This window comes from Balaenoptera borealis (genome assembly GCF_965194805.1).
Source record: "Balaenoptera borealis genome assembly, chromosome: 1".
NCBI classification, from domain to species: Eukaryota; Metazoa; Chordata; class Mammalia; order Artiodactyla; family Balaenopteridae; genus Balaenoptera; species Balaenoptera borealis.
In genome coordinates, this window is record NC_138860.1 from 174,934,819 (window position 1) to 174,948,289 (window position 13,471).

The 13,471-nt window shown below is 42.4% G+C and overlaps 1 protein-coding gene across 2 annotated transcripts in view; it reads right to left on the reverse strand.

Annotated features, from left to right (window-relative positions):
* The window catches only part of CLIC4 (chloride intracellular channel 4), an 89,208-nt gene extending 76,049 nt beyond the window's left edge, over positions 1–13,159 (reverse strand). Inside the window, exon 1 of one of the 2 annotated variants that reach the window (XM_082398480.1) lies at positions 12,892–13,159. In XM_082398480.1, the coding sequence (XP_082254606.1) occupies positions 12,892–12,963 (72 nt within the window). In that variant the 5' untranslated portion in view covers positions 12,964–13,159. Of the gene's footprint in view, positions 1–12,356; positions 12,381–12,891 lie in introns of those variants that run through there. The other variant, XM_082398481.1, reaches the window with a different exon arrangement.
* Positions 13,160–13,471: the final 312 nt, after the last annotated feature.

Below are 13,471 nucleotides of genomic sequence, written 5' to 3' on the forward strand. Positions count from 1 at the left end.
TCTATCTCGTGCATTTGGAAGATGCAACAGAAAAAAAGTCAGTGAGATTAAGTGTCTATTCTAAATGTACACAAACTAGATCTTCCTTGCAGTAAAAAGTCCTCCAAGTCAGTGACTTATGATGATTCTCATGGGAAATATTTTCCCCTTTAAGATGATGGTGTTAAGTGTTCCTTCCTACATTATAGCTCTTACAGCTGATACTTTTTTTTTTCTTAAAGCCTTCCCTTGACATTATCCTCTTCTACCTACCAACCTGTCTCTTCTACACAGCCAAGCTCCTTGTTAGAATTTGGCTTTACTCATTGACCCCACTCTCTTACTTCCTCTGCACTCTTCCACCCACTCTATTATGGCTTCCCCACCACCACTCCACCAAAGCTGTTACTACTAAGCTTACCGATGACTTCCAGGCTGATAAAGCAAATACACACTCATCTGACTTGACACAACTGGTCGCTTCCTCCTTACAAACTTCTCCTAGTTTCCTTGGCACCTTGCTCTCATAGTTTTCCTCTTCCCACTACTGCTTGATTGCAACTCCTCCTAGTTCTCCTTTTCCAGATTCTCTGTTATACAACCCCTTAGTGTTGTGAGTTCCTCAGAACTTGGTCCTGGGCATTCTCCCTATTCTTCACTCCTCCACAGAATGATCTCACACACTTTAAATACCACATAAACAAACAAACAAATCAAATATGTCTACACACACACTCACACACACACACGCACTCAAGTTCCAAATCTCCCTACTCTGCCTAGACTTCTTTCTGAGCATCAGGTCTGTACATCCAGCTTCCTACTAGACATCTCCACTTGACATCTCGGTCATCTCACACTCATTAAGTCAAAAACAACACTGTCTGCTCCTCCTCCATCTCAATAAAAGGCACCTCTATCAACCAGTGATTCTACTAAAATACCCAAGTCATTTTTCACACTTCTCTCTTTCTCAGAACTCCTTTTTCAGTATCTTCCTATGTACTCCACTTCCAAAATTCATCTCAAATCCATTCTCTTCTCTCCATCACCATCCTAATCCAAACCACCACCATCATCTTTCTCCATCACAACAGCCTGCAAGTAGTGTTCCTTGTTTCCACTCTTGCCTCTCTTCATTTTCCACAGAACGGCTGGACTACTCATCCTAAAATGCAGATCAAATCATGACACTCCCTTTGAGAACTGCCTTTTTACTAAGGATAAAACTCACATGACGGGACTTCCCTGGTGACGCAGTGGTTAAGAATCCACTTGCCGGGCTTCCCTGGTGGCGCAGTGGTTGAGAGTCTGCCTGCCAATGCGGGGGACGCGGGTTCGAGCCCTGGGCTGGGAAGATCCCACATGCCGCGGAGCGACTGGGCCCGTGAGCCACAATTACTGAGCCTGCGCATCTGGAGCCTGTGCTCCGCAACAGGAGAGGCCACGATGGTGAGAGGCCCGCGCACCGCGATGAGGAGTGGCCCCCACTTGCCACAGCTAGAGACAGCCCTCGCAGAGAAATGAAGACCCAACACAGCCATAAATAAAATAAATAAATAAATAAATAAAAAATTTAGAATAGCTTTAAAAAAAAAAAAAAGAATCCACTTGCCAATGCAAGGCACATGGGTTCGATCCCTGGTCCAGGAAGATCCCACACGCCGCGCAGCAACTAAGCCCATGCGCCACAACTACTGAGCCTGTGCTCTAGAGCCTGCAAGCCACAACTACTGAGCCCATGCACCACAACTACTGAAGCCCGCGTGCCTAGAGCCTGTGCTCTGCAACAAGAGAAGCCACTGCAATGAGAAGCCCGCATACCGCAACATAGAGTAGCCCCTGCTCGCCGCAACTAGAGAAAGCCCGTGCGCAGCAATGAAGACCCAACGCAGCCAAAAATAAATAAATAAAATAAATTTATATTAAAAAAACCTCACATGACACACAAGAACCTCCATGATGTAGCCTGTCTATTCCTCACTCTACACCTCAGTCTTGTTCTCTCTATTCCAGCCAAGCTCTCCATTTGTTGAATACTTCCAGCCTTTACATATGCCAATTCCTCCAGCCTGGAATGCTCTTCCTCTCATTCTTCCCCTAATTACTATTCATCCTACAAGTCATTTTCTCAAAGAAGTCCCCATTAAGCTTCCATCTAAATTGAATTTCCTGTCATTCTTTCTCAAGACACCCTGTTCTTGTCCTTAATGTAATTATATACTATATTTGTGTATTTTTTTAACATATGCCTCTCTCACTAGACAACAGGTTCCATGAGGTCTTAAAATATTCAAATTTAACACATCACAAACTAAACTCCTGATCTCTCCATCAGAACTAGCCCTTCCCAAAGGCTTCCCCATCTCAGTTAATGGCAACTCCATCACTCTAGTTGTTCAGAACAAAAATCTCAGAATCATCTTTGACTTCTCCTTCTTTCACGTTCCACATCCAATCCATCAGGAAATCCTGTGATCTCCATCTTAGAAATATATCCAGAATTAGACTACTTCTCACCTCAGTCCAAGCCACCATCATTTCTTGCCTGAATTACTAAGCAGCCTCCTATTTAGCCTCCCTGATTCTGCCCTCACCTCCCTATGCTACTTTCTGCAAGGCTACAGACTCAACAGAATGTCCTGTTAAATCGAAAAGAGCACACCCCCCTATCATTCTCTATACTCCTTACCCTATTTCATTTTTCTTCATAGCACTTTTCACTAGTAGACATACGTTTATTTTTTGCCTTCCCCAACTGAATATGAATGCCATAATGTTCTTTGATGTATCCAAGTCCCTAGAAACAGTGCTTCAATATTTGTTAAACAATTGAATGAAAAAAGAACGAATACTATTCTGGCAGGCAGAAATTGAAGGTAGGGGGAGAGGCTGGCAAAGCCAAAGATATTTCAAATGAAAGAAACAAGAGCAAAAATCTTCCATGAAGGCAGAGTAGTACAGGGCATGTTGAAGACCAATCTGCCTAGAACATGAGGTATATTTGCAGCTGCAGTGGGGGAAAAGACTGAAAACACAAGTCAGGATCATGATCTGAAAGACTATGAATATGAATGCTAGATCATGGAGTTTGTATCTAATTCAATAAACAACTAGAGAAAGTAGGATCCATTTAAGATTTATGGCAAGAAGTATCACAGTTTTATTTTAGACAAAATTACAGAATATAACACAACTAATTATTGAGGGAAAGGATAAAAGTTTCTTCAAACTGATAATATACAATACTTGGTAGATTCAGTAATACTAACTACCCTTCATCTGTTAGAATACAACATAAACATTTCACTCATCTCTAAGTCAATTATGTCATGAAGGTTGCCACATAAATCATTTCTTAAGGTCTTAATTCAACTGGACTTTAAAAAGCACATGAGACAAAAAGTCACTGTATTACATGGGAAAAAGCCATCATCAACCATGGCTCATTTACTCATCCTCTGTCCATTAAGCTGTTCTGTGAGCTCCTTGAAGACAAGGGAACCTGTTCTTATTTCTTTCCCTCTCCAGCACTTAGTGCATGGAAAGTATTCAATATTTGCTTCTATAATGATCCCTATACTGTACTCGACTGTTCCCAGACAAAGATTGCATCTTATATCCTCCAACTATAAAATGGGCATACCTCACCTACTAGACAGTTATTGAAGGGGAAAATTAATGCTAAAAAATATTTTGACTTTTCAAAACAGATTTCTCCTAAAGAGCACAAAGGAGGGCCTACCTTCAAACCATTTAATCAATATCTATACTATGAGCAATTCTAGGTGTTGGCAGATTTCACAACATAAAAGCTTCCCTTCTTCAAGCAAAGATCAAACAGGGTAAATGTTCTTTTAGTGCCATTAGGAAGGTAAATCCAACCTGAGTTTCTCTGATAAAACCTAAATAAAGTAAATTTTCTTTAAACCAACTCACTTAACTCAATACATGTTACATACTAGATTGGGCTTCACTGTGCATTCTTCCAAGAATTCTGCTGTCATGAAGAACATTAAAATATTATACATAAAATGTCATCAATAATTCATGCAAGTTTATGAATAAGATTAGGACGCATAACAAAATAGCAACAGCAGTCATTTCAAGAAAAAGGGAATATACATAATTTTTATTTTATGGTGCTTTTCTGTATTCTCAGTTGTCTACGGTAAACAAGTGTTGCTTTTATAACTGGAAAAAAAACACTTTTTTAAAGCACAATACATACAAATGAATATACTAGGAAGCAGAAGGAAAATGACATTACTTTTCAAATTTAGGGCCAATATTTAAACTAAAACAGACTAAGGTTAGATACTATTTATTCTGAGTCACTTTTTTTAGGTACATTTGCAATCAAGGGTCCTGCTGACAATTACAAAATGTAAGTAAAGTCCATGTTATTGATGGCTAGCAACAGTTTTTACTTGATTTAATGAAGAATCAAAAAGCCCTCAACATTTTTAAATCAAAAATTTAGATTCCTGTGTTAACTAAAATATTCTGTAACTTAGAAGATCAAATAATACAAAACTTCACACTCTTCATAAGTTTATGTCTCTGCAAATTTTTCAGTTAAGTCTTGCGCATATGTATATTCAAAGCCAAAATTTCATTTAAGTCTAACCATCTTCTTTTCTCTCGATTAGTCTATGTAGTCTGGTCTCACCACTCTTCCATTTCCCTACATAGCACAATGGCCTGATTTGGTTGTCTTTAGCTTTTAATGAACTTTCACTCTAGCAATCTACCACCTGGTCTCCACCTCCATAATAAAGCAACTGGTTGTTAGCTGAGGAAAACATGCACAGAACTCACATATTCTTAAAAAAGTACTTAATTACTTCAGCTTTCATCTAATTGTTTGTCTTTGTATCCTCCAATGTTTGTTCAGATTCTTCTTTTTCCTTCTCTCACACATACAAATAAATAGCTACGCTGCATGATGGCAAAATTCAGTACTTAAATTATTACAGATGATTGACATTTTTACTATTCTATTATAATGAAAACTTAATCATTTTCACAAAAATGAATTATTTCACCTGTAAAGTTGGAAGTAATAATTTTATTACCAAAAAAATGTAAAAAACCTGTTACACCTTTGCTTAGAGTCACACTGTATTTCAGCTCTAAGCAAAGCAAAAAAAAAAAAAATCTACAGAACAAAATCTATGCTCTGAGGGTCAATACATGGCCCTGGTTCTAATATTGTTACTTCTTCAAAGTATTTTTTTTTTAATTTATTTGTTTTATTTATTCATTTTTGGCTGCATTGGATCTTCGTTGTGGTACACGGGCTTCTCATTGCAGTGGCTTCTCTTGTTGCAGAGCACGGGCTGTAGGCACACGGGCTTCAGTAGTTGTGGCTCGCAGGCTCTAGAGCACAGGCTCAGTAGTTGTGGCGCACGGGCTTAGTTGCTCCGTGGCATGTGGAATCTTCCCGGACCAGGGCTCAAACCCATGTCCCCTGCATTGGCAGGCGGATTCTTAACCGCTGCACCACCAGGGAAGCCCTCTTCAAAATACTGATATTAAAATATAAAAGACTCCTAGGTCATCTTTGGCACAACTTTCAAGTATAGTCTCATTTATCTACATAAGTTGTTATTTTCATAAATTTAGACTAATACAGTCTCCTGGTTTTATATTTTAAATAAAGGAAAATAACAGAAACCAAACAAGGCTAACTGATATTCCTTATACCATTTCTTGGTACTGAGCACTGACGGATAAAAGTCAGGTCTCCAAAAAGACAAAAGGATTAAAACTTCCAGAGAATTCACAAACCGATGCCCTGAATTAAGTTTAGATTTCTGTTAAATCATACTTGGACAGTTTGTAATCACGACCTTAATGTTATTTTCCTTCAGAAACTCCCTTTCCATTTTCTACAGGAACCTATACAATGGGCAAACCTATCCTAACTTACTCCCCTACTTAATCAAAATCTTAATTCATGCCTTAATCACACTTCCCATCCTGGCTAACAAATTTCCCTTTAATAGACTCACTAATTCCCTATTCAGGAGACATTAGAACGCTGAGGCTCCACAGTGCCAATGAAACAGGAAGTGGGAAAGTCTTGCTCACCATCCTTTTACCAGCTTCCAGGCATCTCTGTAAGCATCCTTCCAAACCAGCTCAGATTTTTAGTGAGAGCCAGGTCCTCCGCATTGCCTCTTTCCTATTATTATTCCTACCGTTAGGTTTTTTAATTTTTTTTTAATCGACGTATAGTTGATTTACAATGTCGTGTTAGTTTCAGGTGTACAGCACAGTAATTCAGTTTTATACACACACACACATTCTTTTTCAGATTCTTTTCCTTTATAGGTTATTACGAAATATGGAGTATAGTTCCCTGTGCTATACAGCAGGTCCTTGTTGGTTATCTCCTGTATATATAGTAGTGTGTATATGTTAATCCCAACCTCCTAATTTATCCCTCCCACCCACCCACCCCTTACCGTTAGACTTTTCATGTGTTCAGTCACCTTGTCTCAGAATCCTCCCATCTCTTACCCATTTTGGGCCCCTTTCTCTCAGAATTTTACATTTAACCAAAATTATCACCTTGGCCTTTGCTCAGAGGGGCACTGTTAGGTCTTCAAGAACAGCTCAGACAAAACATAATAAGAATAGAGTTCCCATTAACTTCACATTTTTACATTCATTTCTAGCTCCTGAATTTTCCCCTATGGAAACCTCAAATGAATGTCAAACCAAGTCATCCAAGGTAACACTGTCTTGATGTTGAGTTAGTTTTTGTTCAATTATTAAAACAAAGTTCTCAGCATCATTGCCTATAGAAAATTTATTTCATCTGTCTGTGTTTAAAAAAAAAAAAAAAAAAAAACCTGCCCTCAAAACAAAATATAAAGAACTCCCGGGCTTCCCTGGTGGCGCAGTGGTTAAGAATCCGCCTGCAAGTGCAGGGCACACGGGTTCGAGCCCTGGGCCGGGAAGATCCCACATGCTGCGGAGCAACTATGCCCGTGCACCACAGCTTCCGAGCCTGCGCTCTAGAGCCCGCAAGCCACAACTACTGAGCCCACGCGCGACAACTACTGAAGTCCACGCGCCTAGAGCCTGTGCTCTGAAACAAGAGAAGCCACCGCAATGAGAAGCCCGCGCACCTCAACGAAGAGTAGCCCCCACTTGCCGCAACTAGAGAAAGCCCGTGTGCAGCAATGAAGACCCAACGCAGCCAAAACTAAATAAATAAAAAAAATTAATTTAAAAAAAAAAAGAACTCCCATTTTATACTGTAAAAAAACAGCTGAGAGTTTGCCCATCTGTACAATCCATTTGCACCTTCCCAAATGCTGCTGGGAAGTTGTTGAATAGACAGCAATCCAAAAAGTAGGGAAGTGTTGGGAGAACAAACAAGACTAAAAGTTAGGTTTTAAAAGTCTCATTCTCAACTTTTAAATAACTTCTCTCCTTGGCACTATGGGTTTGAATCATTGCTGGGTCCTTCTTCTTCAAAAGTATCATCTGTCTACTGTTTCCTGGCATAACGAGTTTACGAATGATGTCAAAACTAATATTCCCATTCTTGGCTATTCCCAATTCACTTATTCCAGCCACTTTTTCAAGGTCAAGTTAAAGCTTACTTCCATCTTTCCCCACATGTCCTGGCCCAACTTAATGTGAACCACATTTGACTCGTTAAGCATGTACCATCCTGTATTGTTTTCTTTCCAATAAAATTTATAAACCTAAAGGTAGAAAATGTTTAATAATTTCTTATATCTCCCATAGTACCTAACTCAGTATTAGGCACTTCCTTCATGCCAACAAATGCTTTAAATCACAGATAATAAGATGGAAGTGACTTTAACGATCATGTAGCCCAAACCTTTCTTCTATACCTTGCCTGTATGAATTACGCTCGACACTCAGAATGCCACCATTTAGCACAATGGTTCCTAATCCCCCAAAAAAAGACTCATATAGAATTTTAAATGTAATTTCAATGATTTACAGAATCCCCTGAATTCTATTAAGGAAGCCCACATTTAAGAATAATATACTATTGGAGGGGGGACTTCCCTAGTGGTCCAGTGGTTAAGAATCCGCCTTCCAGTGCAGGGGATGTGGGTTTGATCTCTGGTCAGGGAACTAGGATCCCACATGCCGCGGGGCAACTAAGCCCGCACGCAGCAACTACTGAGCCCTTGGGCCACAACTAGAAAGCCCTCATGCCGCAACTACAGAGCCCATGCGCCACAACTAAAGAGAAGCCCGCACGCCGCAAGGAAGAGCCCACGTGCTGCAATTAAGACCCGACGCAGCCAAATAAATAAATAAATAAATAATTTTTTAAAAAAAAGAATAATATACTTTTGGGAATTCCCTGGAAGTCCAGTGGTTAGGACTCTGCATTTTCACTGCCAAGGGCCTGGGTTCAATCCCTGGTTGGGAAACTAAGATCCTGCAAAGCCACACTGTATGGCCGAAAAAAAAGAATATACTATCATCAACAACAAAAATAGGTGTCTACTGTGTGCCAAGCACTATTCCTAATACTTACATAGAGTGATATATGGTTAGATCACATTTCCCAGCACTCCTTGCAGTTAGACAAAACCATGTGATTAAAGTTCTCCCCATTGGAGTATGAAAGGAAGTGACAGGTAGAAGTTCTGGGCTGGGGGCCTTGACATGAGCCTCCTCCATACTCTTCACCTCCCACAGCTGCAACCAGAACTTCTCAGCAACCAGCTTTGCCAGCTGTGAGGAGGACAATGCTATGGGGGTTGGTGGAAAAAGAAGCTGGAAAGACTTTGGTCCCTAAATGACTCTAAGGAGAAAAGCCACCAACATCTAGAACACCCTCCCTGGGTTGCTAAGTGAGAAAGGAAATAAGTTTCCATTTTGTCTGAACCACTGTTTGGGGCACATTACAGTATTTCTTACAGAAGCTTAGACTACCCTAATAAATACACATAGATCACCAGTTAATCCCCTCGGCAACCCTATAAAATTGTGTTATTATTATTATCCTGATATTAGAGGTCAAGAAACTGAGGTACTGAGAACTCAAGAAACTTCCCTGACACACTACTAGAAGCCAGATTCAAGCCAAGAAGTCTGGCTCCAGGGTCCACACACATTAAAAATCCTGCCAAATATCTCAAAAGAAGCATTCTTATGTGTTAAGCCACTCTGCACCAGATTAACTTTTTACACCACCCCAATTCTAACAGTTTAGAGATGACTGCCAACAGTGAGTGTCCCAATGCAAAATGGCATGCCAACAACTTTAAATTCCAACCAATAAAACTAAACTCTGCAAAGGGACTCCTCCTAAACCAAAATCAGAAATACCATCACATCATACCAAAGATCCTAGTGGGGGCTGGGGGGAAGGCAGCAGTGTCAATAGGAGTTAGGCATATACAAGGAAAGGAAAAATCCAAAAATTCAGTCTCTTCTCAACTTCTCTCATTTCGTTGTTCAACACAATATTGACTTCTACCCAATACAGAATCTTGGCTTCCAAATTCTGAACGTAACCATGAAGAAATATTGGTGGAAAATACATGGCAGATACATGAAAAGATCAGAAGTACCAAAAAAATGGAGGGGAAAAAAGATAGATAAAACCACACAGAGTCTTGGAGGCTGGAGGCTAGGCAAAGTTGAACAAATGAAGGACCAAGGTTTGAGACTCAGACTACCAGGCTCTAATAAGTAAGTAGCTCTCAATTCCGAAGCATGCCAGACGCATATATTAACACCAAAATGCTCAGAAAGAAGGAAACAATCTCATTTCAACTATATGGTACCCTCTTTGGTACCGACTCAGAACAATATTCAGACCTTAACCTCAAGGAACTTACTGCCTATCTAGCAGGGGAGATGTGCATACAAATAAGTATATACAAAATGACACACAACTAGCATTTATTTACTTACTGTGTACTAGACACTGTTCTAAGCTTATTATCACCACATATATTAACTAATTTAATCCCATGAGGTTGGTCTATTAATATCCCACCTATGCAGATGAGGCAGAGAGGTTTATGTGTCCTGGGACACACAATTAGTAAGTGGACAAATTGGATTAGAAACCCGGCAGCAGATAAGAGACCTTATGACCTTGCTAAAGGGTTTGAACTTCACCTTATTAATCAGTGGTCCCCAAGTGGGGCTGGTGTATCAAAATATATACATCTACTAGGCCTCTCAGGGTAGGGAAAGAGGGCATTCTAACTCTTGAGGATGACTGCCTTTGTAAGCCTCTTTTACTATTGGGAGGGTACCCTATCCTATAGGTGTTGGGGTAAACAAACAAAAATGGAGCACTGCTGTTATACAAGTAACGAGGATTCACTGGGCTCATGGACAGACAACTCCAAAAACAATACTCACAAGGAAAGAAATGTAGCTGTGAGTCCAGTCACACTAGTTGGGAAGGTCCTAGCCTATTTCTGTTCAATTTAATGCTACCTAAACAGGTAGCACTTTTACACTCATTTCCTTTAAGTGTAGATAACAGTTTTCTGCTACAAACTCAGATATCTCTTAGCAGAATAATTAACACTGTTTAACACACCACACTGGACAACCACAGCCTCTGCCCTTTCAGTGCTGTCAAAATAATTGTATTTACAAGGGGATTTTCCCCCATTTGCATTTCCCACACATAGATTTTGGAAATCAAGAACACTCTTTACTACAATTTACCTGGCCCCTTTTTCCCCTTTGAAACAGTTATCCTGATTTACATCAGTATAAAGTTTTACCTATGCCAAACCACAGGGCAGCAGAAAACATTTCATCTCTTACTCCACAAAGGAGGGAAACAAGTCTCAGAGAGGGAAAACAACTTGCCCAGGTTAAACCAGCCAGTGAGTGCAGAACTGTGACTTGAACCTGGTTCTCTGCCAACAAGCCCAGTGACAAAGGCTTACAACTAGTGATAAGCAGGATGCTTTCAGGTGGCTCACAAACACTTTTTCTTTTAATAGTTATGCACACACACACACACAATAGTTATGTACATAAGAAATACAGTCACCACACTTAATCCACAGTTTCACAGGTATTGCTTAGGGCAATGTGTTTATGTTTTTTAAAAAACGGGCTGAATTTAGTAAATAATAATACCAATTCAACACATATATGGAAAACTAAGAAGGGGTATGCAAGTGACTCAAGTTTGGGAAACACCTCTCTCCTTCTAACAAAAGTTAAATTAATAGTAAGTAGGGCATTAAGCATTGATCTCCTCGTCTCTAATTCATATACTTTATTTCTTTTTCTTGTCTTATTGTATTGGCTAGACCTCCAGTACAATGCTGAAAAGAAGCCATTACTGATAGTACCCTTATCTGACACTAAACTTAATGATACTTCTAAAGTAACATGTTTAAGTAACATGTTTTTTAGGTGTTTAGTAGATACACTGTTTTTGAATTTATGGAAATTCTTTCCTATTCCTGGCTCAGTGAAATTTTTTGAACATTTATCTCTGACCCACTCTTCTCCCTTCTCCACGCTGTCTCCCACTCCTCTTCCTTTTTCTTATTTCAGGTTTCTTCCTACATTCCCTGCATCTCAAAGTACTATATCTGCCGCTCGAAGCAACTGAGAGACTCGTTGAAGATATTCTGGGGTTCTATACCTGTCTGTTGTTTCAGTTCCCTGAATCAAAATGTTTCTAAAACTGATAACTGAAAGAAAATCCTAAAACAAACACTGTTTCCATCACTTGCAGATCATTTCTTCTTTCCATGTCTCAAACACACCCTTCAGTGTCTCCCGTTCTTTAAAATAAAAACTCAGGAAAAAAACAACAAAATTGTTCTGGATTTCTGTTAAACTCTCCAATTCAGAGCCTGGTTCTGAAAGAGCCTGCTTAAGTAAGTGACTAAGAAAGAAAATCTCGAGGATTTTAAAGAAGTTTTGAGGGAGGCAGTTGAATCCAGATGTTCATAACTTCTATCTTTCTCCTTTGCTAAAACGAAAAATATTAAAGAAAAAAGGAAAGGGCTAGAGGTAGTACTTGTCTACAAATACGGTAGTTTCAGGATATATAAACTGAAAAGACCAGAAGGGAAAAATCAACCCTTTAAAGCCCAAGCAAGTGAGGAGTTCTTTCCCTCATCAGTTTTTCTTTCAAAACAAAAGGGCACACACAATCTTTCCCGAGGCAGCAACACCGAGGGGAGCAGCCAGAATGTTGCATCATACAAAACACTCGCGCTTGAGAAACAAGAAAATCAGATGGTGGTAAAATAACTAAGACAGAAAAACCCAAGTTGGGAATCTCGGTCTTTTCCTGAGGCCCAGGAATGTCTGCTCTTTTTAAAAAATTGTTTCAGATGGAATCGAAAATTAAAGTTACAGTTTCCTACCAGCCGGGAGCGAAACGCTCAGAAAGCGTTCAAAGAAGTTCAGCTCATCAGCTCACGACGGGCTCGAGGCTTCGCCTCCCGGGCTGGGGGTGAACTTGGGAGAGCCGAGGGCTGGGGTGGGGTGAGGTGAGGTCGGGCGTCCGGGCGGTGGCGGGGGAAAGGGGGTGACAGGACCCACCCCTGCCCGGGTCCCAGGGGCACCCGGGGGGAGGGGGGCAGCTAGTCCCACCCGGACGCGGGACGACGGTGCGGCGTCCGCCGAGGCCAGGGCGGCGGGAGGCAGTGCCCCCCCGTCCAGCAGTGCTGTCTTTCTGGGGTCCCGGTCCCACCCCGGCTCCCTCGACGGGCCTCGGCGGCGGGAAGGCGCGGGTGGCCGAAGACAATGGCCCGGGGGCGCGGGAGCAGCGCTCCCCCTCGGCCCGGGCGCGGGGCGCCGCGCGGGGGCGCTGCGGCTGAGGAGCGCCCAGGGACGCCGCCCCCCGCGGCCGGGCGAGCGCCGGGGGTTCGGCGGGGTGGGACGGCGGCGAGCGCTCACCTTGACGAAGAGCTCGATGATGGGTTCTTTGTCCTCCTCCTTCAACCCGTTCAGCGGCATCGACAACGCCATGGCCGGTTCGGCTGGGCTCCGCGGACGGCGGCAGCTGCTTCTGCTCCGGGGCTGCTCTAGCTACGGGCTCCTGCCGCGTTGCGCCTCCCTGGACAGTCCCGGCGTCTAACTCGCCTCAGCCTCGGCGCCTCAGGGTCCGTTCCTCAGCACCGCCCCACGCCCAGCTCACCACTCTTGAGTGAGCCGCAGCCCCAGCCGTTTCAAGTCGCTGGGCGGGGTACCGGGGGCGGGGCCTCGTTTGGGGGCGGGGCCAAAGCTCGGCGTCTCCGGACTCCCGGGAGGAAAGAGGACAGCCGGGGCTCGGGGGCGTGGCCTCGGGTGAGGGAGGTGGGCGGACCGCTCTGGCTCCTTGAGGCAGCTAAGGCGGCTTGACTTAGGCTCGGGGAGCGGCCTTGGTAGGGACCGAAAGAAGGCAAGGCTTGGGCGGGCGGTGGGCGGGATTCTGAGCCTCGCCTCCAGAGGAGATGGAAGGGAAAGTCCCCCGGGGACCAGCGCCTGACACCGCCTC